The sequence below is a fragment of the Chlorocebus sabaeus genome, chromosome 12, assembly GCF_047675955.1.
Source record: "Chlorocebus sabaeus isolate Y175 chromosome 12, mChlSab1.0.hap1, whole genome shotgun sequence".
In the NCBI taxonomy this organism is placed as follows: domain Eukaryota; kingdom Metazoa; phylum Chordata; class Mammalia; order Primates; family Cercopithecidae; genus Chlorocebus; species Chlorocebus sabaeus.
The window spans coordinates 29,472,862-29,500,526 of record NC_132915.1 but is presented as its reverse complement, the minus strand read 5'-3'; the positions used below and the strand labels follow the sequence as shown (position 1 = coordinate 29,500,526).

At 39.1% G+C, this 27,665-nt stretch overlaps 1 protein-coding gene across 2 annotated transcripts in view; it reads right to left on the bottom strand.

Moving 5' to 3' along the window:
• DOCK8 (dedicator of cytokinesis 8) overlaps positions 1-27,665 on the bottom strand; it is a 238,068-nt gene that overhangs the window by 147,515 nt on the left and 62,888 nt on the right. For both annotated transcript variants that reach the window (XM_007969410.3, XM_007969411.3), the window contains 4 exons: positions 24,436-24,611; positions 21,485-21,556; positions 6,405-6,528; positions 2,904-3,116 (listed from right to left, as the gene is read on the bottom strand). In XM_007969410.3, the coding sequence (XP_007967601.3) occupies positions 2,904-3,116; positions 6,405-6,528; positions 21,485-21,556; positions 24,436-24,611 (585 nt within the window). The remainder of the gene's footprint in view (positions 1-2,903; positions 3,117-6,404; positions 6,529-21,484; positions 21,557-24,435; positions 24,612-27,665) is intronic.

Here is a 27,665-nt window from a genome sequence, read left to right as displayed (position 1 = left end):
TTTCTATGATTTGGAGTATTAGTGGAATCTTTCTTAGGGATTGACATAGAATGCCTTTTGTAGAATCACCACCTTTTGTAGAATCCGAATGAATTAGGGGAAGAACTTGCCTTATAGAAGCTTGGTGGTTAAGTCCAACTTTTGCTTCTCCTGTAGACTCCGCCATAACTTGGATATACTAGTTTACCTCTCTTCTAATTTTCCTTACAAGGAAACCAAGTAATGATAATATTTTAAAACCTGATTATGTCATCAAAAAAACCAGCATTTGTAATCATGTCAGAGTAGGTAGAACTTTCTTCCACAGAACTTTCTTTGGAGAAAGTGCAAATTATAAGTACAAATGCAATTTCTGTGACAACAGCTTCAAAATATTAAAGGGCTGGTATAGAGGCCCTCAAGCATTTTAGACATGCCAATTTACAAATAACTGGTACACTCATTACAAAGCACTTCTCTCTACTCAATAAAATTAGGCCCCATTAGGCCTGCTACTAGATTATAACTTTCAGTCCCAATGGAGTGTCTGCATTGTTTCAAAGATCATAAAACAAAGTTTCTCTAAAACCAGGCTACGTTTCATTATTTTAATCAGTTCAGATGGAACATTCTCCCATCTAACACCACCAGGGAGACATTGATAAGCAAATGCCTCACTGGACATATTCTCTGCATCCTCTAATTGTTCTCTCTCTTCTGGCATCCACTTTAGATCCCTCTATTACCTGTTGGCATCTCCATCACAGAAATGAGAGGAAGAGGGAGGAAAGTAAAGGCCAAATCAGTCTGATATAACATATCTGGACAAATCTGGTAAAAAGTCTTAATGTTGTGGATGGAAACTAAAAAGTTACATGATATTTAAAAATATCATCTTTGGATTTCAGTTATGTGTGCTAACATACCAGATAGTCATATGTATGTAGATACATAAACAAGGGAATATGAACTTTGTAGTTAACAAGTTAGGGCCCCATTTTATAATTTAATTTATCTGTTGAATCTTGAAAAAGCTCTTCAGCCTAATGCTTGCTTTCTAATGTGAGGAATGGAGAAGATGTTATTGCTCACATTATTCATAGTTTATTAATTTATTTTTTAATTGACAAATAGTAATTGTCTACAGCTATGGGGTACAGTGTAATGGTTTGATCTATGTATACATTGTATAAAGATTAAATCAAGTAATGTTTTGATCTATGTATATATTGTGGAAAGATTAAATCAAGTAATGTTTTGATCTTTGTATACATTGTAGAAAGATTAAATCAAGATAATTAATGTATCTATCACCTCACCAACTTACCTTTTGTGTGTGTGTGATGAGAACATTAAAAATCTTTTTTAAAAGCAGTTTTGAAATATACAACACATTATTATTAACTCTGGTCACTACGCAGTGCAACAGGTCACTAAAACGTATTCTTCCAGTCTGAGACTTTGCAGCCTTTGAGAAACACCTCTCCCTCTCCCTACAGCCCCTGGTAACCACCTTTCTACTCTGTTTCTATGAGATCCACTTTTTTAGAGTTTATATATAAGTGGGATAATTTATTTTTATAATCTGCCTCATTCAGAAGAGCATTTGAGGCTGCTGACAAAAACTGCAAATAAAATAAAAATAGATGAGGAAACCAAGGTGCTTAGAAAATCAGGATAAGAAAAGAAAGCTGGAGTAAATTCAGGACACCAATCAGCAAGCTGCCACGTTTGGTGAAGGTGGACAGAAATTTGCTCGAAGTAAAGAATTTAAGATAATTAGTTACAAAATGAGCACAATCTCTAAGTGTTCATATTATCTCAGCAGAAGCGCGCTTCTTTCTCTGAAGACTTGAAGGCTAATTGCCCTTTAGATCGTCAAAGAGGAAGGTGCTAGATGGTGAGTAGGTCAACGTCAACAATAGTATTTCCATGTGGACATGATATCCTATCTCACGACTGCTGTTTCCTTTATTGTCCTCCTTGCTGACCAGTGGTGAGCTCACTGAAGGGCGGGTTAGCAAACACAATCCAGAAGGGTGGGGGTATCAGGCTCTCTGATTGCCTTGCTTAATCCAACGATCGAATTTCAAATATTTAGAGGCATGGATAGATAGAATATCTTTTATGCAAAGTTTCCTCAAATCTTGTTTCTTGCAACTGAACTTTTAATACAATTTGGACAATAGAGATATAGCAGTAATCTGTTCTGCCAAGACCCAGAAACGAAGATAACCTCACACGCAGAGGGGAAAACAGAGAGCCTTTTATACAGTATGAGGAGTTCAGACAGACACAAAGCTTCAATAATGGTCACCTCTCATTGCATCCAAAGTGCCCCAGGCAATGACCACAGGCAAAGTCTACATTATCCTATTGTTGTCGGTCAGCTCCAATAAATGAAGAAGTACACAATCAAGATCCCAAAGTCCTACACATTGGGAGCATGGGCTGTGATTATCTTGGCCTGAAATGTTTTCAAAGCAGGTCTCTCTGGTTGCTCATAGAGATCATTAAAAAGAAAGTAGCAAAGTGTTAAAGAACATCAAAGTTTAAGTAACGTATATCTCAATGGATTAGTGGCCACATACCCTCAAATAATAGGATGGTTTGACTTGCTGGGTGTGATTACTACATGTAGACTCTTGAAACGTTCAGGGATTAAATGAGATGCTCTTAGTGAACATATTTTGTAAAGTGCTATGAAAATTCCAGTTGTTATTATTATCAGAATCCCATCTGCATGATCATCAATATTGGCTCTACTATGACACACAGGCTTGCCTGAAATCAAGGCTCCAGAAATCATACAAGTGAGCCCCGATATCATGGGCTGTTGTACAGTAATAATGAACAACACAATTGTCCACATGACTCTCAGAGTCTTCACTGAGATTCTCCAGTGTGGAGACAGCGGCACCCACCTCATCCACTGACGGGTAAAGGGCAAAGAGCTCGGCCTGCCGATTGGTCCTCCGGGCCTCCTCGTTCTGCTTCTCAAAGTCCTCGGCACTCACTTGCTCCAGGAGGTTTTCTAGCCGCTTGTCAGGCTGCAGGCTACGGAGGTCAAAGTCACAGGCAGTGACGGGGCCTTTCCCAGACACATCGCACAGCACGTTTAAGTGGCGGGGGCCTGCCTGTGAGAGAAAACAGTGGGTCTTTGTGAGAGAGACAGCGAGTCTAAAATGAGAACTGAAGAATCTTGGATGTCTCAAGACTGCTCCAATTTGGGACTACAGAATCTCAGCCAGGCCTCAAGTCTTCTGAAGAAACTGGGGATTTGAGAAGAATGACACCTTAGCTCCCTGGCTGGACTATTCTAAAATTAAATGTCTCCTTCTCACCTGAAGCAGGTAGTTACTCGTCATATGCAGACAAACCAGTCCTGAGGAAAGGACTAAAAACAGCTCTACATTCCTATTGGTTGTTGGCTTGTTCTTTGGCTGGGGGGCCAAGCCTCTTAATGAACCATGCTCATGTCTCACACTAGAGCAAAACAGAACTGGAGGAAGGTGTAACAAAAAGGAGATTGGGCCAGGTGCAGTGGTTTATGCCTTTAATCCCAGTACTTTGGGTAGACAAGGTGGGAGGATTGTTTGAGGCCAGGAGTTCAAGACTAGCCTGGGCAACACAATGAGACTCAGTCCCTAAAAAAAAAAAGGCAAAACTTAGCCAGGTATGGTGGTGTGCACCCACAGTCTTAGCTACTTGGGAGGTTTAGGTAGGAAGACTGCTTGAACCCCGCCCAGGAGTTCAAGGCTGCAGTGAGGTATGATTACCATTTTTTTTTTTTAAACCGAGTCTTGCTGTAACACCTAGGCTTGAGTGCTATGGTGCCATCTCAGCTCACTGCAACCTCCGCCTCCTGGGTTCAAGTGATTCTCCTGCATCAGCCTCCCTAGTAGCTGGGACGACAGGCATCTACCACCACATCCGGCTAATTTTTGTATTTTTAGTAGAGATGGGGTTTCACCATATTGACCAGGCTGGTCTCAAATTCCTGACCTTAGGTGATCTGCCCCTGTCAACCTCCCAAAGTGCTGGGATTACAGGGGTGAGCCACTGCACCTGGCCCCATTTAAGTCTTTAATCCATTTTGGCTGCTACAATATGATCACAAGTGACATCCTATCATGCTTTGCCATATTGTTTTGATAGAAGCAAGTCCCAGGTCCCACCCATAGTCGGGGATGAACATCACAAAGGTGTGAATGTCACAGGCCCAGACAACCACAGAATCTGTCAGGCACACTAATTTTCTGATAATAATTTAAAGTTCACATCTAGCTTCTGTAATAATGTACTATTTTTAAAATATTGGGCTCATGCCTGTAATCCCAGCACTTTGGGAGGCCGAGGTGGGCGGATCACCTGAGGTCAGGAGTTCAAGACCGGCCTGGCCAACATGGTGAAACCCCATCTCTACTAAAAATACAAAACAATTAGCCGGGCGTGGTGGCCGGTGCCTGTAACCCCAGCTGTTTGGGAGGCTGAGGCAGGAGAATCACTTGAACCTGGGAGGCAGAGGTTGCAATGAGCTGAGATTGTGCCACTGCACTCCAGCCTTGGTAACAAGAGCGAGACTCCATCTCAAAAAATAAGTAAATAAATACATTAATGTATTAACTTTTTAAAACTGTAAAAATCAACAGAGAAAAAGATTATAAATGACCCTACAAGTTACTAATTTCTTTGTGAAAAAATTTTTTAAAGTTTGGCCAGTTCTAATTATTGTGCTTCTAAAGTTAAAGTATATTTAATAAAGCTAACAGGAAAGATTGAATTTTTTTTTTTTTAGATGGAGTTTTACTCTTTTTGGCTAGGCTGGAGTGCAATGGCACAATCTTAGCTCACTGCTGCCTCTACCTCCCGGGTTCAAGTGATTCTCCTGCCTCAGCCTCCTGAGTAGCTGGGATTACAGGCACGTGCCACCACGCCTGGCTAATTATTGTATTTTTAGTAGAAACAGCGTTTCACCATGTTGGCCAGGCTGGTCTTGAACTCCTGACCTCAAGTGATCCACCTGCCTTGGCCTCCCAAAGTGCTGAGATTACAGGCGTAAGCCACCACGACCAGCCACGATGACTTCTTCTGCAATCCAGCCTGGGTGACAAAGTGAGACCCTGTCTAATTCATTCATTCATTCACAAATAGATAGGAGACTCTACCCATTAAACAACAGTTTCCTTCCCTCCCTCCCCCAGCCCCTGGCAACCACGTTTTGTTTATCCATTCATTATGGATGGACACTTGGGTTGCTTCTACCTTTTGGCTACTGTGAATAATGCTGCTGTGAACATAGGTGCATAGAGCTTAACTTTTGAAAACATGAAATTTATTTGGCTACTGTTCTTTGGCTGTTTTATGCAAATGAAGGCTTCCTTTCTTTCTGTCTTCTATTTGTTAGAGTGTTTGCTGGAGTTCTTCAAATGACCCCAGGCATTTAAAAAATTAGTTACAGAACAGCGTTAAAAGTTCATTTCACAATATGTACACTTTAACTTGAATTTTAAACTGTAATCACTTTATAAGAATAATGACAACCGACTGGGTGCAGTGGCTCACACCTGTAATACCAGCACTTTTGTAGACTGAGATGGGTGGATCACCAGGTCAGGAGATTGAGACCATCCTGACTAACACGGTGAAACCCCATCTCTACTAAAAATACAAAAAGAAATTAGCCAGGTGTGGTGGCGGGCGCCTGTAGTCCCAGCTACTCGGGAGGCTGAGGCAGGAAAATGGCGTGAACCCAGGAGGCAGAGCTTGCAGTGAGCCTAGATGGCACCACTGCACTCCAGTCTGGGCGACAGAGCGAGACTCTGTCTCAAAAAAAAAAAAAAAAAAAAAAAAGAATAATGACAACAATAACAGTGGCCAGCATTTACTAGGCACTAAGTGTACTTGGCATTATTCTAATTCTTTATGGATATTAACTCATTTAATACTCAAATAACCTCATGAGTTAGTATTATCATCCTTGTTTCCCAGGACAGGAAACTGAAGCCCAGTAAGTTTAATTATCCTGCTTGAAGTTAGAGAGTTAGCACATGGTAGAATCACTAGGAGAATGCAGTATTCTGGCCTCAGCATGGAGCTTTTCATTACTCTGTAGTTTGCCTTAGGGGCACCAAGAGTCTCTGCAGGAATTGTTCTAGGGATGGGCCCAAGGTGTCTCTGTCCCCCAGTTAGAACTTTTCCACTTTTTTCTATGTTAATCATTAGGTTTCTGGGTTTTCCTTTGAACACCAATTTCTGTAGCTACAAATAAATTTGAAAAAAATATATCACTGACTCAGATGGTAAAGTTCCTCCTACTCAAACTTTCTGTGTGTCTATCTTTTATTCGAGTTTGTAAAATTGACAGCATGCCCTGGGCAGAAGAGTCCAGTAACCTGGTAACCGTGTTTGTTGATAGGAAATACCTGAGCAGCGGGTTCACTGCACTCCAAGGTTTCCGACTCAAACGTCTGTTTTGGAAGTGTCTTGTGAAAATCTTTTCGAGATCCAGTCTTTTTAAAGCCACAAATTTCTGGACTTCCTTGGTTCCTTTTATGGTTGATATTTAATTTGGAGAGAGAAAGAGGGAGAGAGAGAGGCAAACCATTAGATTAAAAATAAAAGTAATGGCTTAAGTGTAGACATGGTGCTGAGAGAGCTTTCAAAGAGGGAAGCGATTGTAATTCCGCACATTTAATTATGCACCAGGCCGAATACAAGGCTCTGTTGTAATGAGATACAAACTTACCCCCCGGCTGGCTCATTATTAAAGGGAGGCATGGCCTGGGAAAATGCCACTTCGGAGGTGTGGTCATTTCAGTTATGGGGCATTTGGCTCCGAGCTGAAGCTAAACTATGACCCTAGTGTAAGTGGCTGGGTCTAGCAATGTGCAGAAGCCGCAAATAGAGATCGTTTGAAGATAAAAATAGAGAAAACCATTTCATCTTCACATCAATGTTCTTAATAATGAATAAAATAGGCGGGACATGGTTACAAAAAAATAAAAATAAATGATTTATCTTTGCAAACATCCTCAATCTCCGCTCTATGAACTCTGTTAAAATTGTGTTGAATAATATGCAGCTCTGGACAGAGTTTAAAATAGAATGTCTAGTCCTGTCACTGAAGAAATGAGACCATCATAAGAAAGGTAAAACATATAAGTTGTCAAGTGATGACGAGAGAAACCAACATGTGTATTTCCCATTTTTATGACTCAAAGACATCTTTGGAAAACATGCTGCAAAGTCAAGTGCACAAACACGTGCCATTTTAATTTTTGTTGAGGATAAGGAATATCTTATCTTTTATTTTTTTCTGACTTTTAGGTTCAAGGGATACATGTGCAAATTCATTACATGAGTAAATTGCATGTCACTTAGGCTTGATGTATGAATGATGCTGACATCACCCACGTAGTGACCATAGTACTCAACAGGCAGTTTTTCAACCCACGCCTGCTTCAATCCTCCCTTCTCTAGTAGTCCCTGGTGTCTACTGTGCTATCTTTATGCCCGTGTTTACCCGATGTTTAGCTCCTACTTATCAATAAGAACATGTGGTATTTGGTTTTCTGTTCCTGTGTTAATTCATTTAGGATAATGGCCTCCAGCTGCATTCATGTTGCTACCAAAAAAAAAAAAAAAAAAAAGAACCCATGATTTTGTTCTTTGTTATGGCTGTGTAGTATTCCATGGTGTATATGTACCACATTTTCTTTATCTAGTCCACTGTTGATGGGCATCTAGGTTGATTCCATGTCTTTGCTATTGTGAATTGTGCTGTGATGAACATACGAGTGCATGTGTCTTTTTTGTAGAACAATTTATTTTTCTTTGGGTATAGACCCAGGAGTGGGATTGCTGGGTTCAATGGTAGTTCTGTTTTAAGTTCTTTCAGAAATCTTCACAACGCATTCCATAGTGACTGAACTAATTTCCAACATATTAATTTTTGCCTTTTTTTTTTTTTTTTGAGACAGGGTCTCGTTCTGCTATCCAGGATGGAGTGCAGTGGTGTGATTATAGCTCACTGCAGCCTTGCATTCCTAGGCTCAAGCAATCTTTCCACCTCAGCCTTCCAGTAGGTGGGAATATAGGTACATGCCACCATACCCAGCTAATTTTCTTTGTTGTTGTTTTTTTTTGTTTCATTTATTTTGATATTTTGTGAGACACGTCTTGCTACATTGCATAGGCTGGTCTCAACCTCCTGGCTTCAAATACTCCTCCTGCCTCAGCCTCCCAAAATGCTGGGATTACAAGCATAAGCTACCACGCCCAGTGTATTTTTTGACTTTTCAATAACAGTCATTCTGACTGGTGTCAGTTGGTATCACATTGTGGTATTGATTTGTGTTTATCTAATGATTAGTGATGCTGAGCATTTTTTCATGTATTTGTTGGCTACACGTATGACTTCTTTTGAGAAATATCTGTTCATGTCTTTTGCCCATTTTTAAATGGGGTTGTTTGGTTTTTGCTTGTTGAATTATTTAAGTTCCTTATAGATTCTGGGTATCAGACATTCTTCAGATTTACAGTTTGTGAATATTTTCTCCTATTCAGTAGGTTGTCAGTTTACTCTGTTGATAGTTTCTTCTAGTGTGCAGAAGCTCTTTAGTTTAATTAAGTCCCACTTGTCAATTTTTGTTTTTGTTACAATTGCTTTTGGGGACTTATTCATAAATTCTTTACCAAGGCCAATGTCCAGAATACTATTTCCTAGGTTTTTTCTAGGGTTTTTGTAATTTTAGGTCTTACATTTAAGTCCTTAATCCATCTTGAGTTAATGTTTGTATATGATTAAAGGGAGGGGTCCAGTTTTGGTCTTCTGTATATGACTAGCCAGTTACTCCAGCACCATTTATTGAATAGGGAGACTTTTCCTCATGGCTTGTTATTGTCAACTTTGTCAAAGATCAGATGGCTGTAGGTGTGCAGCTTTATTTCTGATTCTTTAACTTGTTCTATTGGTCTGTGTGTCTGTTTTTGTACCTGGACTATGCTGTGTTGGTCACCATAGCCTTGTAGTGTAGTATGAAGTCACATAGTGTGATGCCACTGGCTTTGTTCTTTTTGCTTAAGATTGCTTTGGTTATTCAGGTTTTTTGGTTCCACATGAATTTTGGAATTTTTTTTTTTCAAATTCTGTGAAAAAATGATGTTGGTAGTTAGATAGGAATAGCAGTGAATCTAAAAATCTCTTTAGGCACTATGGCCGTTTTAATAATATTGATTCTTCCTATCCATGAGCATGGAATATTTGTCCATTTGTTTGTGTCACCTCTGATCTCTTTCAGTGTGTTTCATAATACTCATTGTAGAGATCTTTCACCTCCTTGATTAGCTGTATTCCTAGGTATTTTATTCAAAATAATAAATGGAATTACATTCTTGATTTAGCTCTCAACTTAGACATTATTGGTGTGTGGAAATGTTACTGACTTTTGTACATTGATTTTGTATCCTGAAATTTTACTGAAGTTGTTTGTCAGTTCTAGGGGCCTTTTAGCAGGGTCTGCAGTATTTTCTGGGTACAGAATTATATTGCCTGCACTATGACAGAGCTAGTTTGACTTCCTCTCTTCCTAATGGGACGTCTTTTATTTCTTTTTCTTGCCTGATTTCTCTGGCTAGCACTTCCAGTACTATGTTGATACAAGTGGTGGGAGTAGGCATCCTTGTTTTGTTCCAGTTCTCAAGAGGAATGCTTCCAGCTTTTGCCCAGTCAGTATGATGTTGGCCATGGATAGTTGAATAATAGATGGCTCTTACTATTTCGAGGTATGTTCCTTCAATGCTTAATTTGTTGAGAGTTTTTAACATGAAGAGATGTTGAATTTTGTTAAAAGCCTTTTCTGTGTCTATTGAGATTATCCTGTGGTTTTTGTTTTTAATTCTGTTTATGTGATGAGTTTCATTTATTGATTTGTGTATGGTGAATCAACCTCACATCCCAGGAATAAAGCCTACTTGATTGTGATGAATTAACTTTTCAATGTGCTGCTGGATTTAGGTTGCTAGTATCTTGTTGAGGATTTTTGTGTCAATGTTCATCAGGGATATTGGCCTAAAGTTTTCTTTTCTGCTGTGTCTCTGCCAGGTTTTGGTATCAGAATGATGCTGGTTTTGTAGAATGGGTTAGGGAGGGGTCCTTCCTCCTTGGATTTTTGAAATAATTTCAGTAGGATTGGTACTAGTTCTTCTTTATATGTCTGGTATAATTTGGCTGTGAATCCATCTGATCAAGGGCTTTTTGGGGTGGGTTTTGTATTACTGATTCAATTTCAGAACTCATTATTGGTCTGTTCAAGATTTCAATTTCTTCCTGCTTCAATCTTATGGGGTTTATGTGTTTCCAGGTACCTATCCATTTCTTCTAGGTTTTCTAGTTTGTGTGCATAGAGGTATTTGTAACAGTCTCTGAGGATTTTTTATATTTCAGAGGCATCAGTTGTAGTGTCATTTTTGTCATTTCTGACTGTGCTTATTTGGATCGATCTTCTCTCTTGTTTTCTTTATTAATCTAGTTAGTGGTCTATCAACCTTGTCTTTTTTTTTTTTTTTTGAATAACAAACTTTTGGTTTCATTGATCTTTTGTATGGATTTTCACGTCTCAATTTTTTTTCAGCTCTGATTTTGGTTATTTCTTTTCTTCTGCTGGCTTTAGGGTTGGTTTGCTCTTGTTTTTCTAGTTCCTCCAGGTCACAGACCATTTTGTTTGATTTCCTGAACTAATAGAAAAACCACCAAGCTGGTAAAGGGACATGAGGTGATAATGGAAGGTATTAGGCATATCACATGCCAGATAGATAAAATAATAAATGTAAGACAGCTACTAGCAATTATAGAAATACAAAGTTTATAACTCTGGCACAGAGAGCAGGTATTTGACCAATTTCAGTTGACTGAATTAATTAAAGAATAAGATGTCCCAGTGAAGTCTGTAGGAAGAACAGGACACTCTCCCTGAATTTTATTGTGTTCTAAAGACAAACAATTTGTTTTGAGCCAAAAAAAAAAAGGGCAAGAATTAGGCCTAGAAAAGAGATAGGACTAGCTTGGTGACTAATTCAACTCAAGGCCTACCATAACGGGCCATCTTTAGTGTCCCCTGGCCACTTGAATTTCTCTGACCCAAACCTATGTTGCTAGGGCTGGGTGGAAAGCAGTCTAAATCAGGGAAATGAAAAATAAATAAATAATGAACAAGGTGTACTCTGAATAAGAAAACAAGACTAAACATTCAAAAAGGATTTCAAGAAAAATATACAGGCTGGGTGCAGTGGCTCACACCTGTAATCCCAGCACTCTGGGAGGCCAAGGTGGGAGGACTGTTTGAGCCCAGGAGTTTGAGACCAGCCTAGGTGACATGGTGAAACCACATATCTATGAAAACCACAAAAAATTAGCTGAGTATGGTGCCACCTGCCTGTAGTCTCAGTTACATGGGAGGGTGAGATGGGAGGATTGCTGGACTGTCCATTAACAGGGTTATTTGAGAGAAATTCTCACATGTATTTCATAAACCTGCTAGCTTCTTAAAAGTTACTCTCACAAATATAAATGCAGGCAACAACATATCTCTGTGTGCTGACTGGGCAAGCTTTCCCACTGCATAGAGTGACTGTTTTGGACTCTCCCTAATGGCTCAAAGAAAAAAAATCTGTGTGATCTAACATCCCGGCTGGGGGTCAAGGGACAAAAACCAACTCAAAGTAGTGACAAATATGTGCAGATATTAAGTTATCCCCCAAGATTATGCTACCCCACATAACAATATGTCAAACCAGTGATGTTTCTTGAAAAATCCAATTTTAGGGGGAAAAATTACCAAAGAATTTATCTAACATTAATTCATTCTAACATTGAAACAAACAATTAAAATTCAAGTTTCCCACGTTGGTATTTGCCCTTTGCCTTTTTTTTAAAGGACCTGTACATTTTAAAGGGTATTGATGTCAAAGGTTTAGTATGACATGACATGAAGATTTACAAGGAGAATTTTGGGGCCACAGAAATAAAAATCAGGAAGCAGCTACCTAAAGACCTTTTGTGTGTGAGGCTTAGCAACCAGAACTATATCAGCTTTAGTGTTACTTTTTGTCTTATAATAAAATGCACCTATTTCCAAGAGTGCTTACTTACAAGGGAACATCTGTCTTTCTCTCTGACACACACACACACACACACACACACACACTCTTACAGATGTGTGCCCGTTTCCATTATCCTCAAGTTATTTCTCTCTGTGCCTCTGTTTCTTCATAGGGTAAAGCATGAACATGAGGTGAATTCTAAGATATTTTCCCTAGCTTTAAAGTTTTATGATAAAAGTTCATGCACTAATCTGAAAAAAGTCAAAATCTTTTTTTTTTTTTTGAGACAGACTCTGGCTCCTTCACCCAGGCTGGAGTACAGTGGTACATTCTTGGCTCACTGCAACCTCCACCTCCTGGGTTCAAGCAATTCTCCTGTCTCAGCCTCCCGAGTAGCTGGGATCACAGGCATGTACCACCATGCCCAACTAATTTTAGTATTTTTAGTAAAGTCAGGGTTTTGCCATGTTGGCCAGACTGGTCTCGAACTCCTGACCTCAGGTGATCCACCCGCTTCTGCTTCCCAAAGTGCTGGGATTACAGGCATGAGCCACCCCACCTGGCCCTAATTTAAAATCAAATTTTCTCCTCAAAAGAGGCTTAACTTTTGGGACCATCAAATTTATTTGGCTATTGTTCCTTGGCTATTGTACACAAATGATGCTTGCTTTCTTTTCTGTCTTCCATTTTGTTAGAGTGTTTGTGTGAGTTTTTCAGATGGACCCCACAGTCAATGACAAATGGGCATTAACAAATTAGTTACACAGTAGTGTTAAAACTTCAGTTCACAATATGCACACTTTAAGACTTCAGGGTTTTTGCTATGGAACGCATTAAGACTAGCATCTTCTATGACTGTGTGTTTGAAACTAGAGCAAACTTTCCCTCTCTTCCTCATACTAGGTTTAACATCTACTTCCCCATTTAAAAACTTCAGAAAGTCTCAAAGCTCCCTCACGGCAGCAAGGGTGAACCTGGCTGGGGAGGAGAAGACAAGGGTTGGCAAGCGTGTAAAGATGACTCATGCCAGAAGTGCTGGCCGCAGAAGGAACCGTCACTGGGTAGGGAGTGAGACTGCTGGCTCACTGCCACTGGCTACAAGAGACTCCCAGCCTCATTACCCCACCCTGGCAACGAAATCAAATAAAGCCAAGTTCCTGTTGTACCTAGATGCAGACAGGAGAAAAATGGGGAAATAGGCCAACTGCTAGAAAAATGATTCTCATGTAATGAACTCGACCTATTGCTTCCCAGGATATCTGCATTTCTTTTCTTAAAACACTATTCTAACACATTTGAGACAATGCAAAGACCAAGCACGTCTTGAGAGCATTCTCCTTAATGACAGTGTGGTGGAGCCGGCAGAATTCAGGTGCTACAGTCAGAAGGAACTGGGTGCAGATGCTGGCTCCTTAATCTACTAATAGACCTTGGGCAAGGCTTTTGTCTTTCAGAGGCACAGTTTCCTCAAGTATGAAATAGGGGGAAATGTTGCTCATTTTGAGGACCTATTGTGAGGATTAGAAAATAATATGTGTTCCTCATCTTCTTTTTCCTCTTCCCTACCCTCTCTTTCCTTTTACATCCTCTTTCCCCTTTCCCTTCGCTCCCTTCCTGTACAATTTGGTGCTAAAATCATAAGGTGCATCAGAACAAGGCAGCCCTCCATGCCTTGGGGTGGGAGTAGCTAAGGAGGTCCAGAATAGGAAGTTGAAGCCCAAACAGGGTGAGGATGCATCCATTTAAGACAGACTGCCTGGCATAGAAAATCAGAACCCATAAGGTGTGAGGAAGGCATCCAAGCTGAACCAGGCTGGCATGTGATAACAGAGCCTGGAGAGTCTTAGTGGGTTTGGATTCGTGGGGAGGGAGTCTATGCACAACAGGTCAAGAGTGGCTCTGTGACATCCACAGCTGGATTGCTCTTTGTTACCACATAGGCTGATCAGCCGAGTTTGCTTTTTCATACTTTTAGAAAGCAAATAGCTAAGCACCTTGACAGCTAGCACAACAAATGCATGTCATAATAAGCAATTATTGATCAGGGAGACATTTTTATGGTGTTTTGGGAGTAACTGAATTATATGCACTGATGTGTTTGAATTTTAATTGTTTACCAGTTCACTGGGAGTAAAATATGGAGTAATAAAACAGATGATACCCCATTCCTTGATATCCCAGCTCTCCTTGAGCTCGACCTTCCTCCAGAATTACCTTAATCACCCCAGATGAAAAACAAAGTCTAAAGGCTTTTATGATGCTGCCCATAACACTCATGAAATGTTTCACTGTCTCTGGCAAGAATAAATACAGTATGTAAACAAGTTTAATTACTTAAGAGTTCAGCTCTCCACCAAGCATCAAAAACATTCTCAAGTTTATCCCTCTTTGCTTCATTTAGAGAAAATGACATAGGAAATAAAACTTAAAATAGTTAATACCACCCAAAAGATGTCATCAAATATTAATCCACACAAAGTTATCAAAATATGTAGCTGTAAGGTGGGACAACCAAGCAAACACAGCACCATGCTAATCAGTAAACCAGGAACCATTTTCAAAAGTCATGGGGAGAAAAGCAGTATTGTTTTTAAAACAAGGACACCAAATTTGGTGCTGTAGACATGAATGATAGAATAGAAATCATTTAATAAATCTCCCAGTCTAAGTAATACAAACATTTCAAGTAAGAAAATACATGTCCTCCAATGTACTGGAGATCATGTATTGTACATTTTTGTGTAACTTAATTTTTCTCTGTTAGGTTTAAAAGGAAATCTAAAAATTTCCCCTATCCTTCATGGGCAGCATTATTTGTATGATTTAAATGTCTCAATTATAGAACTTGAGTGGCAAATGCCCTATAGAATTATGAGAGTGGGAGGGAACACAAATGGCCATTACTCTACTCCTCTACCCCCTAAGTGGGATTCAAAACCATTACCAGCGCTAGCAAGGACATAAAAGCCTATCTCTAGATATTATAGATAAATGTAATATCAGCAAGGAGATAATTGAGGAATAAAGGAGCTAACTAAATCAGTGTTTGACTGCATGGTTCTGGATAACAAAGGCATGTCCTTATGAGGCAAAGTGACTTCATTAAGTAAGGTCCTCCAGAGGAAGGCAGGTCGCCCTCTCCACGGCACATTCAATATATGGGAGAGAATTTTGTATTCATTCTTTTGACATGCTAATATAAGTATGTTTTCTGATATGTACTACTTAATAAATATAATAGCTAATATTTATTGAATTATTATTATATACGCTACCAAAGTATTTCACTTGGAGGGAATATTTGGGATAAATGGAATTGATTTCTTCTAATTTAATGATCCAAGGCAGATTTTACATCATCGGCACTATAGTGCCAGTACCCCCCAAGGACACTCCCATGTCCTTTTGTAGTCAGCCCCCTTCCCCACTCCCAGACCCTGGTAACCATGGACCCGTTTTCCATCGCTGTAGCTTTATCGTTTCCAGAATGTCAGATAAATGAAATCATGCAGTTATCTTTTTGTCTGGCTTCTTTTTTTTTTTTAAGACAGAGTCTTGCTTTGTTGACCAGGCTGGAGCGCAATGGCATGACCTTGGCTCACTGTAACCTCCGCCTCCTGGGTACAAGCGACTCTTCTGCCTCAGCCTCCTGAATAACTGGGACTACAGGCATGCGCCACCATGCCCAGATAATTTTTGTAGTTTTAGTAGAGACAGGGTTTCGCCATGTTGGTCAGGCTGGTCTGGAACTCCTGAACTCAAGTGATCCACCCGCCTCAGCCTCCCAAAGTGCTGGGATTACAGGCATGAGCCACCACATCCGGCCTTTGTTTGTCTTATTTCACTTAGCATACTGCATCTGAGATTCATCCATGATGTTGTATATATCAATTATTTGTTCCATTTCACTGCTGAGTAGTATTCTATGGCATGGACTTACCAGAGTTTGTTTACTATCCAACTGAGTATAATCTGGGTTTTTTTCTAGTTTTTGGCAATTACAAATAAAACTGCTATACAGGTTTGGCAATTACAAATAAAACTGATAAACTGCTATATTTGCATACAGGTTTTTATGTAAATACTCAAGAGTGGGACTTATGGTTTTATGGTTAACTGCATATTTAACCGGGATTTTAGAACACATAAGGAAAGGAAATTTGGTGATAGGAAACTGTATTCAGAAAGTAGGTATAATAGCTTTCAGATTAAAATAATAGCCTGTAATCCCAGCACTTTGGGAGGCTGAGGCAGGCAGATCACCAGGTCAGGAGATCAACACCATCCTGGCTAACATGGTGAAACACCATCTCTACTAAAAATACAAAAAATCTGCCTGGCATGGTGGCGGGCGCCTGTAGTCACAGCTACTCAGGAGGCTGAGGCAGGAAAATGGTGTGAACCTGGGAGGCAGAGCTTGCAGTGAGTGGAGATTGCGCCATTGCACTCCAGCCTGGGTAACAGAGTGAGACTACATCTCAAAAAAAAAAAAAAAAAAAAAAAAGAAAACAGTAAAAGAAGACTGGAGAAATTTAAATTTTATGTTAATAAATAATATCCTGCACTGACAAGAACATGGAAACACACCAGTTTTATGCCCATTTGGTAATGGAATGAAATAGCATGACTTTTCTGGAGAAGAATTTGGCAGTACTTATCAGAGCACGCCATGTACGCTGGCTTCATTTCTACCCTCAGAAATATTCACACACATGTGTAGGGGCCAATGTGCAGAGATGTTTGTTTCAGTATTATTTGCAATCATGAAAAATGGAGACAACCAAATGCTCATTTACTTTCAATAATTTATGACACATTCCTTCACCCTTTCAAAACTAGGCAGCATTTCAGTAGAATGGGACATAGCTCTGACATGGACAGTTATTTTTTTAAAAGTTTGTAATATATAAATACACACATTAATATATATATCTTTATGTGAAAAATATAAATAGACAAATATTTTTTGTGAGGGTATGAAAAAATCGAAAAGCTACACAGCTGGGCTTTATACAGTGACGAGTGAGTTAAGGGAAGGGTAGGACGCTGGTAAGTAGTGAGGCATGAGATTTGCCTTTTCCTTAATGCACCTCCATATTACTTGATTTCTTTCAAAACAATCATACATTTTTTGGCACATAACCAAATTAAAGGAGAGCTAAATAATCAATCACTAATTAATAAATGGCCAGCAACTCCTATTGCATCCTCTTCCGACTTTCTAGTAAACCACTTATGAAGACACAGAAAAAATGGAAACTCATCCAAATGAAGAGATAACTTAATGCCTGAATCTGGACAGAACCTCTGTGGATCAGATGGAGCTGGAAAGAGAAGGATGTACCAAACTTTGTCTCCCCAAAGGCGAACTCACTGAATAAAGATAAGAAGGTGTTGTACACCTTCCTGCCCACGAGTCCCTGGTCATTGTCTATACAGAAATCTGAATTCTCCTTCTTCATAGTAGTGGCTTATCTGTGAAGGCATCACAGCTTCCACTTGGTTTCATTTATATGAATCACCACCTTCTCCTTGCCCTTCTCCTTCTACCATCATTCTAAAACAATACAGATACAACTCACAGAAAACAACAAGCTACAAATGTACTATGTGAGGTTGGGAGATGAAGGGCATCTGTCAATAGTGTACTGGATTCTCCCCACAGATAAAACATGACAGATGCACATAGAGACAGAACGATCCCTGGGAGGAGTGTGTGCTAGGAATTGTAGTTTTCATGGGCAGAGTGTTAGATTCAGAGTGCAAGAGAATCAGGCAGAGGGCTAGAAAGAGATGCTTCTTTTCTACAAGAAAGCTTGTCGGAAACTGACAATGAGTTCTGAAGTTGTACACTTCTCCTGTCCACTAGCTGACCTTCGGGAAGGGAACTGCTCCATTACACAGGGGTGCAGAGAACTGGGCCAGTGGTAATCCCATCCCTAGAATGTTGCCAAACATAAAGTTAAAACAGATATTCCTTTCTTTTTGGGGGGAACAAGATGCAAAAACTTGCATAGAATAAATATATGGATAACCATTACTTCTATAGAAAAGATAAAAACAAATGGAGACACATAAGGGAACAGAAGCAATAGTCAAGTGGCTAATGGTCTAGATTAATGCTTTAATCCCAAACTCTTAGAAAATAATAATAAGTTTGTGAATCAAATTTTAAGCATGATGCCAAATTAAATATCATAAGGAAAAATATTAATATAGATTTACTGATATAAATAATTCTGAATGTTAAAAATTAAAAACAACTTTAAAAGACAAAAAGCATACTGGGGAAGACATTTTTAATACATGATAGACAAGGGTTAATATATTTAACAAATAAAGTGCTTATAAAAATACATCAGACTAGACAAATACATTAATAGAGATGCACAAATTTCATGAATAAGCAGAGCACCAGGAAAAATAAAAAATGGCCAAGAAACATATACAAAAAAGATACCTAATCTAATAATAAAAGAAAATGAAAATAAAAGACAACCTTTTAACAAATAAAATTGGAAATGTTGATAAATTATAACATCTAATATTCTTGAGGATTCATGCATATAGTGTCAACAATTAATCTTTTTTTATTTTTATTTTTTGAGACGGAGTTTCACTCTTGTTGCCCAGGCTGGAGTGCAAGACGCAATCTTGGCTCACCACAACCTCCGCCTCCCGGGATCAAGTGGTTCTCTTGCCTCAGCCTCCCAAGTAGCTGGGATTACAGACATGCGCCAACATGCCTGGCTAATTTTGTATTTTCAGTAGAGATGGGGTTTCTCTATGTTGGTCAGGCTGGTCTCAAACTCCCAACCTCAGGTGATCCACCCATCTTGGCCTCCCAAAGTGCTGGGATTACAGGCATGAGCCACTGTGCCCGGCCATTTTTTGTTTTTGTTTTTGTTTTTTGAGATAGGGTCTTCCTCTGTTGCCTGGTCTGTTGTGCAGTGATGCAATCATCACTTACTACAGCCTTTGACCTCCTGGGCTCAAGTGATCCTCCTGCCTCAGCATCCTGAGTAGCTAGGACTACAGGTGCATGTCACCACACCCAGTTAAATTTTTTATTTTTATTTTTGTAGCAATGAGGTCTCTGTATATTGCCCAGGCTGGTCTTGAACTCTTGGGTTCAAGTGATCCTCCTACCTCAACCTCCCAAAGTGCTGAGTGAGATTATAAATGTGAGCCACCGCACCCAGCATACTGTTTGATCTAGCAATCCAAATCTTTAAATTTGTGCATATCCTTTGACACAGAAATTCCTTTTGTAAGAATTTATTCCAAAGAAAAATATCATAAATATGTACAAATTTTTTGTGAGAAAGATGTTGTTGCATTTTAAGTATAACACTGAAAAGTAAGGAATTGTCTAAATACTAAAATTGGTTAAATAAATTTTGGTATAAATATATTATGCAATCATTAATCATTGTATTGAGGAAGAATATTTAATAGCAAAGGGAGAGAATCACTCTTTACTGCGAAAACTGAAAATGCATGTTACAAAAATGATATTATAATCTTATTTAGTTTTCATACAAACATATACCAAAAAACCCAACACTACTCAAAGGGTAGACATCAAATGTTCATGATGATTATCTGTCTAGAGTGAAACTGAGTGATTTTTGTTTCATAATTATTTCTAAAATTTCTACAACAAGTATTCCAAAAAGAGTCATTTTTTTCTTTTACATTTGTGCAAGATCAAGAAAAATCACTACTCCAAGAAGCTTGCATTGCCATGAGAAATGAAAAAGTGGGCAAGCCCGAAATAGAAAATAAATCTGAAAACCAAATGTATCAAAATGGACCTTTCTATTCGTTGTTCCTTCTCAGATTTTTTTAGATCTTTAATGTCCAGAAAGTACCTCTAATGATAGCATTTAAAAACTTGAGAACAACTTGTTCTGAAATCTTTTATTTATTATCAGCAAACCATAATTTTACTTGACTGCCCAGCGAACTTTGTTTTCCATTCATATTAGAACAGATGATGGATTAGCATCTAACTTTCTCTTAATAACTTTTAATAACGAATGCTTTCTCTTTTTCTGCTGCTGAAAATATTGCTGAAAATAATATGCATATTGACATTATTCCAGAAAACCTCAGCACAAACTCAATGGCACCCTTCCAGGAGCTGGATAAAACCCAATCCTCAAAGTCTTTCATCATTTACCCCATAGAACAGTAATTCTTACTGAGGTATAGGAGGAGTGAGGCTATCAGAATTTTAAACTACTAATGCCTTGTCAAAGGTTCTGTGATGTGTCTCTAGTGGGGTTTGCCCTAATCTGTAGACAGTCCACATCTCACTCCCCAACACATACACCCATGCAGATTGAGAATTTCAATGGGCATAGAGGTTTCTCATGAAAGAGTGCTGTTCAGGTCCATGGCATGGAGAGAAAAAGCTCAGAACAATGTCACAGAAGGTTTGATTAATCCAGGAGAGAAAGATCCCTTACTGGAATGCCAGAAAGTAATTTATTTCTTGGTCATAAACTTGAACACCACCTCTGAATCTGAGGCCAGATTTAATTCATTTAATTTTTTCCCCCTAGGACTTCATCAGAATTAGAAGAAAACAAAAAGGCTCTATTCCAGGTGCCCAATCTTTTGGCCTCCCTGGGCCACACTGGAAGAAGAATTATCTTAGGCCAAATATAAAATACACTAACACTAACCATAGCTAATGAGCTAAAAAACATCGCAAAAAAAAAAATCTCCAATGTTTTAAGAAAGTTTATGAATTTGTGTTGGACCACATTCAAAGCCATCCTGGGCTCCATGCTTCCCATGGGCTAGGGGTTGGGCAAGCCTGCAGTCTATTCTTTATGTTTAAAATAGAACTTTCTTTCTCAGTAAATGAATGGATAAATAAACAATGGTACAGCCATGTGATGAAAGATATTCAGCAATAAAAACAAAATGAGCTATGAAGCCACAAAAAGACATTGAGGAACAAGGTGAAATTACGGAGACAGTAAAAAAGGAAAAGGGGTTGCCAGGGAGGGAGGATGAACAGGTGGAACACAGAGGATTTTTAGGGCAGTGAACCAATTCTATATGATACTGTAAAGGCAGATACATCAAAACCCATAGAATATACAACACAAAAAGTAAACACTAATGTAAACTATGGACTTTAGTTAATAACAACATATCCATATTGGCTCAGCTACTGTAACAAATGTACCACACTAAAGTAAGATGTTCATAATAGGGGGAACTGTGTGTGTGATACAGGGTGGGGATAAGGAGGGAGTATATGAGAACTCTATTTTCCATGCAATTTTTCTGTAAACCTAGAACTGTTCAAAGCATTAAGAAATATTTAAAAACTAACAACATAAAATTAATATTTATATATAAAAAGTGGAAAAAAGTAACTTACTTTCGGTTCACGATTAGCCACTCCCGAATGTAGGTTTGAACACAGTCCCTGACATGAGGGTCCAGTTCAACCCTAACGAGGTAGAAAATGAAATAAACACATGTTATTACTGGATAAAAACAAAACAATCCCTTATCATAAGCAAGGAACATGATATGAATTCAAATCCTTATCAGTGAGAATGCTTAGGATGTTCTTGCCTAGTCATTCCAAATGTCTGAAGTATTCCTGAGGCAATAAACATTTTTACTTTGATGAGACAAACATGTTGGCATTTTTTGCTTTGTGGGTTTTCTTTATTATAGAGAATCATGCTAAATTATAACTATCCCTGAAGGCATTCTGACACAAGACAGGTAGAACTAGCTGTAATCAAATACAAAACAAGGAAAACAAGTATAAATACCTATCTCTGACAGGGTAATTTGGACATATTTTTTATGCATGTGTAACCTTGTTAGGACACGCATGTTCTCCTTTTTGAAAACCAGGAAAAAGAACAGTTGTCTTATGCTTTGACGAATTTGCAAACACTGGCTTTGGTTGCTGATCATTAATTCAGTTGGTTCCCGTCACGTCTGCTTAAGGAATGCACCATGAGCAGTACTCCTCAAGTGCTTCAGAGTCTTGAAATCAGAAATAACAATTGTAGCAAAGCTTTTTGCTAATGTTGCTAATGCATTGGTACCAGAAATAAATGCTTAATAATAAGGCTTAAATGTGACAAGCCTTACTTTTCTCATTTGCAATAACGAGGTAAGAAAAGAGACATGCTGTTAGTATTAGATGAAATACTGTAAAGGTTACACACGTAGTCTCTGGGCCCTAACTGCCCAAATCCCAGTTTCATCCCTTATAGCTATGTGACCACGAGCCAGTCACTCAACCCTTCTGTGCCTCAGTTTCCTCACCTTAAAGCCGTTAGAGTAGTAAGAGTGCCCCTTTTAGTAGACAGCTTTGATGAAGATTAAATCAGTTAAGTGTGCAAAGTGCTTAGAAGACTGCCTGGCACATAAGATGCATATATGATATTAATAGTTTACACTTAGGTAGAATTTACTATACATTATGCACTGAAGCATCACTGTATATGTATTAATTCAGTTAATTCTCAATCAGCACCATAGGGTAGGCATTACTATTATTCTCACTTTGCAGAAAAATGAGATGGTAAGGATCTTGTTCGGAGTCACGCAGCAAGTGGTGGGGCAGGGACCTGAATCCAGGCAGCTCACCTGTAGCGTTCATGTTTTTCACTATCACGCCATCACAGCTCAACATAAAGTTCTGGGCTAGGCACAGGGTGTTCAACAGGAGTCAGCTATTGTTTACTGTGGTGTGATGATGATACCTTCCCCTGCCTTAATTATACAGAAGACTTTTTGGCAACAACTGAAATAGTAGAGGTTGTCTTAAAGCCATCAGACAGGTGTGTTACCTATCAATTCTTTTGACAAGGTAATAGTGTACTAAAAAACTGATGCTAAGTAAAAAAATTATCTTCCTTATCAAATTTCAAAAAAAAAAAAAAAAAAAAAAACCCCACTCCTCCTTCCTCTAAATTCATTGTACTGTTTTTTGTTTTTGTTTTTTAAGAAATAGGGTCTCACTATTTTGCCCAAGTGGAACTCAAATTCCTGGGCTCAAGTGATCCTTTTGCCTCAGCCTCCCAAGTAGCTGGGACCACAGGAACAAGCAGGGGTGACTGGCTACTGTAAGCATTTTAAACAGTTTTTTCCAAGATTCTGACAATATTTGGAAATATCTATAAATTTTACATAAATGAATAAATAAAGTGATTCTTCACTAAAGATGAAAATAGTAGGTGTTAACTTATATTAAAGTCATACCTGAATAAATGGACTGAAAATGGGGGAGTGACAATGTTTTTGTTTCCTGGAAAGTGTGTATTTTTAAAACATCAGAGCTACACATATGGGAAGTTCTCCTATGTGAGTGAGAACTGTCTGAAGAAGACAGCAACAGTTCACAATAATGTCACCCCATTATCATGCAACCTCCTTAAACTGTGATGAAATAAAATCCAAAATAGAACTAGAATATCTCAGAGTAAAGAGGGCAGGGGCTGTGTGTCAGGATCTTCTTTCTGGGACCTTCTGGGGAAGATGAGAAGGTAGAACCTGTCCAGAAGGATATGAATCTTAATTTGGCTTTTAAAATAAATGTAAACAAAAGTTTATCCTAAACCTCCAAAGAGACATTACTTTTTTACATGTTGGAAGCAACTGGAGTTTCATTTAGCTACAATTCCACAGTGAGTTTGATACCAAAAGCTAATGCCCATGCCTATAAACATATAGAATACCAACTATAGAAACTCAAGCCCTAATTAGTTATTCACATATTTATTCTACAGAGCTCTCCCCACTGTTTTAACGCTGCATGACACTTTCTTCAGAGGGACTTTGACTTATTCATCTTTTCATCTCAGTATCCAGAACACAGTAGATGCTCAATAAATGTGGGTTTACCTTATGTTTCTAACTTGATCCAGTCTCATAACTGTAAGCAATTAAAATGCTTCTGGATGGAGGCATTTCAGTAGTTATTATTAAAAGTCTTGACATTTTTACAAATGGAGAAACCGAGGATTTGGGAGGTCATGTGACTCAGCCAAGGTCACTGAGCTGGCAGCCAGGTGGTCTGGCTCCAGAGCCTGTACTTTTAACCTCCTCTTGAGAATTTCATTTGGTTCCCCTGCATCCCTTGCACTGGCTTAGTCTCCACATAGCTTTTCAAAAGTTCTGGCCAAACTAATTTCAAAACTACCTATACTTAGGTGATGATATCATATAGCTGTCCCACACATTTGAATGGAGTGAGTAATTTTATTTATTTTTTAAGTTCAGATCGAGGGCATCTCCCCCACCCGCTTATTGAAAACAATCAAGACAATCCCAATCACATCTACATTTTAGAAAACTATTTACCCTTCCTCCGGCAAAGAGGGCTGCAAAGTCCTACATTCCTTTGGCGTGAACACCACGTCCAAGTCGTCATCGGTGAAGTCTCCAAGATCCTGGGCAAGCTGCACATCCAGGCTATTCAGGTGTGTCATCAGAAGTCCTTCAAAGTCCACCGGCTCCACAGGGTCATAAAACTGAGGCTGGAAGGGCAGGGAAAAGGAAAAGGAGGTTCTCACCAGGTTTTCTGGTAAAAGCACAAAGGCAATAGTAGATGTTTGCCTTGCCTTCCTTTGACTTAGTAAGTACTTCGCTCCTGGCATAAAACAGAGCGACTCTTTGGAGGAGCTGTCAAACACAGAAGTAGTGATATGGAAAAAAATGCAGCACAGAAAGTCAAGTCATAACACGGTGAATAATTAAAATCACACCCCAAGGCGGAATTTTTCTCTCCTTAATTGCAACTTGATGAGGAATCCTGAGGAGATCCAAAATGAGATCACAAAGCTTCGCTGAATTTTTATAATTTCTCCCGCAAAAGCTCTCCAAGGCCATGTTTTGTTTACCCAAATACAGTGAAGTAGGGAATGGAGACAATTTTCCAGAAATCCAGGCAAACTCAACACTCCTTGGCTGAGGATTTAGGCACAGTGTTTCTTTTGGCCTGAGTTATGCTATACATTGGTTCTCGAAAGCACGTCATATATAATCACAGCCGACAGCGAATACCAAGTGTTTTGGTGGCTGAAACAATCCAGGGCAGTGATTTCTAAATGTCACTGGGTTGACTGGTGCTGGTCTGGAAGAAATTTCCACTGGACTGCAGCTATGCAGGCAAACTCAGGGCAATCTGCTGAGTTTTCATATGGCTAAATTTACTCACTTTGAAAGAAGTGTTCTTTGCTCTTCAATTTTACCTTCCACAGTTGGAGAGAGGGGGAATAAAAGAAATAATAGAAATTGATGGTAGTTATAAAAATAGTTCTTATTGTTGATAAAATTAAAAGTTGGCAACCTTTGTCAGTCCTCAATTAAAATATATTTTCTTTTCTGTGAAATCCAAAGACTTAGGAATGACCGCCCTAAGAAAGTAAAAGAATCACTTAGATCAAGTAGATCTGTGTCACAATAATAGTAGCTCTATGAAGTGTTCATTTATGGCTGAGTCTTTGGAGTCATCAGCCCAAGGTGGGGCTGGGGGGCAGGGAAGTTACTGTTTCTCTCTATCTCTACCCTCCAGTGGACCAACAAAACAAACATCTTGGATTCTTTACTTGCGCTGCCTTGATGGGAGACAAGGGCAGATCCAAGGGAAGTACTAACGAAACCGGTTTTTCATCCCTTTGAAACCATATACCAAAAAGGGCTTCAAGTTGGAGAGGAGAGACAAAGTGCTGCTGAAGAGGCAAGAGGAAATCAGATCAGAGAATGGAGATGTAGCATGCCCCATCCCCTCCCCACTCTTGCTGTCCCTGATGATGGAGGAGACGTGAGTGACGTAAGTAAGGATGAAGCCACAAATTAGGCAAAATATGCCCTATTTGCTGTCTGGGATTTTTTTTTTTTAACTTTTAGGTTTGGGGTACATGTGAAGGTTTGTTACATAGCTAAACTCATGTCACGGGGGTTTGTTGTACAATTATTTTATCAGCCAGGTATTAAGCCCAGGACCGGATAATTATCTTTTCTGCTCCTCTCCCTCTTTGCACCCTTCTTCATCCTCAAGTAGACCCCAGTGTCTGTTGTTCTCTTCTTTGTTTTGGTAAGTGCTCATCATTTAGCTCTCAGCTGTAAGTGAGAACATGCAGATATTTGGTTTTCTATTTCTGCATTAGTTTGCTAAGGATAATAGCCTCCAGCTCCATCCATGCTCCCACAAAAGACATGATCTCCTTATTTTTATGGCTGCATAGTATTCCAAGGTGTATATGTACCACATTTTCTGTATCCAATCTGTCATTGATGGGCATGTAGGTTGATTCCATGACTTTGCTATTGTGAATAGTGTTGCAATGAACATGCAGGTGCATGTGTCTTTATGGTAGAATGATTTACATTCCTCTGGGTATATATTGAGTAATGAGATTGCTTACTTACAGTATCCTAGGCCATGGCAAAGGAGGGCAGAAAAGAAGGTGATAGGACAACCTCAGTAGCTGAGAGCAAAGCATTCCCCTCATTTCCTAGAGTTTCCAGGTGCTATGAGAAGGGACAGAGTCAGTTCCCTTGGCTCTGACTGGGGACCTGAATGTCAGCTGAAGAGACGACTATAGTCCTTACAAGGATGCCTCTCAAAATGAAACAACAGGGACCAGGAGGGGCTAAAGGAGCCAGAGATCAGCCTGTGCAGGAGCCAGATGCGACTGAGTTTGCATTAGGATACTGGTGAACTCTGCCAGAGGAAACAACAGACACCATCTATGCACAAGACAAATGCATCTGCCTGTCTGCCACAGACACCTCCACAGGAACAACTCCACAGGATAAAGAGGACTCTCCCACCCCACCCAACCACCACATGGAATACAGAGTTTAGAGTCAGGACTGAATGACTTCTATATGAAATAATGAAACTGCATTTTTTTCCAATCCCAACCTCATTACTATAAAGTTTATACCCATTTAAGTAATAATTATTGAGCATTACGATGTGCAAAGAAATTGGCCTAGGATTGTCTCATACAGCCCTCACTATAACCCTGTGAGGTCTGCATTCTTACTGCAAGTTGAGTTCAACTGGTGTTTTAGAATTTTGAATTTTTCGTATCATGTCATATTTACATATACATAATGAGATATCTAGGGGATGGAACCCAACTCTAAACATTAAATTCATTTATGTTTCATAGACACCTTATACACACAGCCTGAAGGTAATTTTATACAATATCTTTAATAATTTTGTGCCTGAAGAATTCTATTCAGTCATAACAAAGAATGAAATCATGTCTCTTGCAGCAACATGGATGGAACTGGAGGCATATCTTAAGTGAAAAAACTCAGAAACAGAAAGACAGATATCACATGTTTTCAGAAGTGGGAGCTAAATAATGTATACACATGGACATAGAATGCTAGACATGAAAGGCTTGGAGAAGTGGGAAGGTGGGAGGGGGTGAGAGGTGATAGATTACTTAATGAATACAATGGACGCTATTTGGTTGATGGAGACACTAAAAGCCCAGACTTTACCTCTTGCAGTATATTCATGTAGCAAAACTGCACTTGTACCACTTAAACTTACACAAATAAAAGAA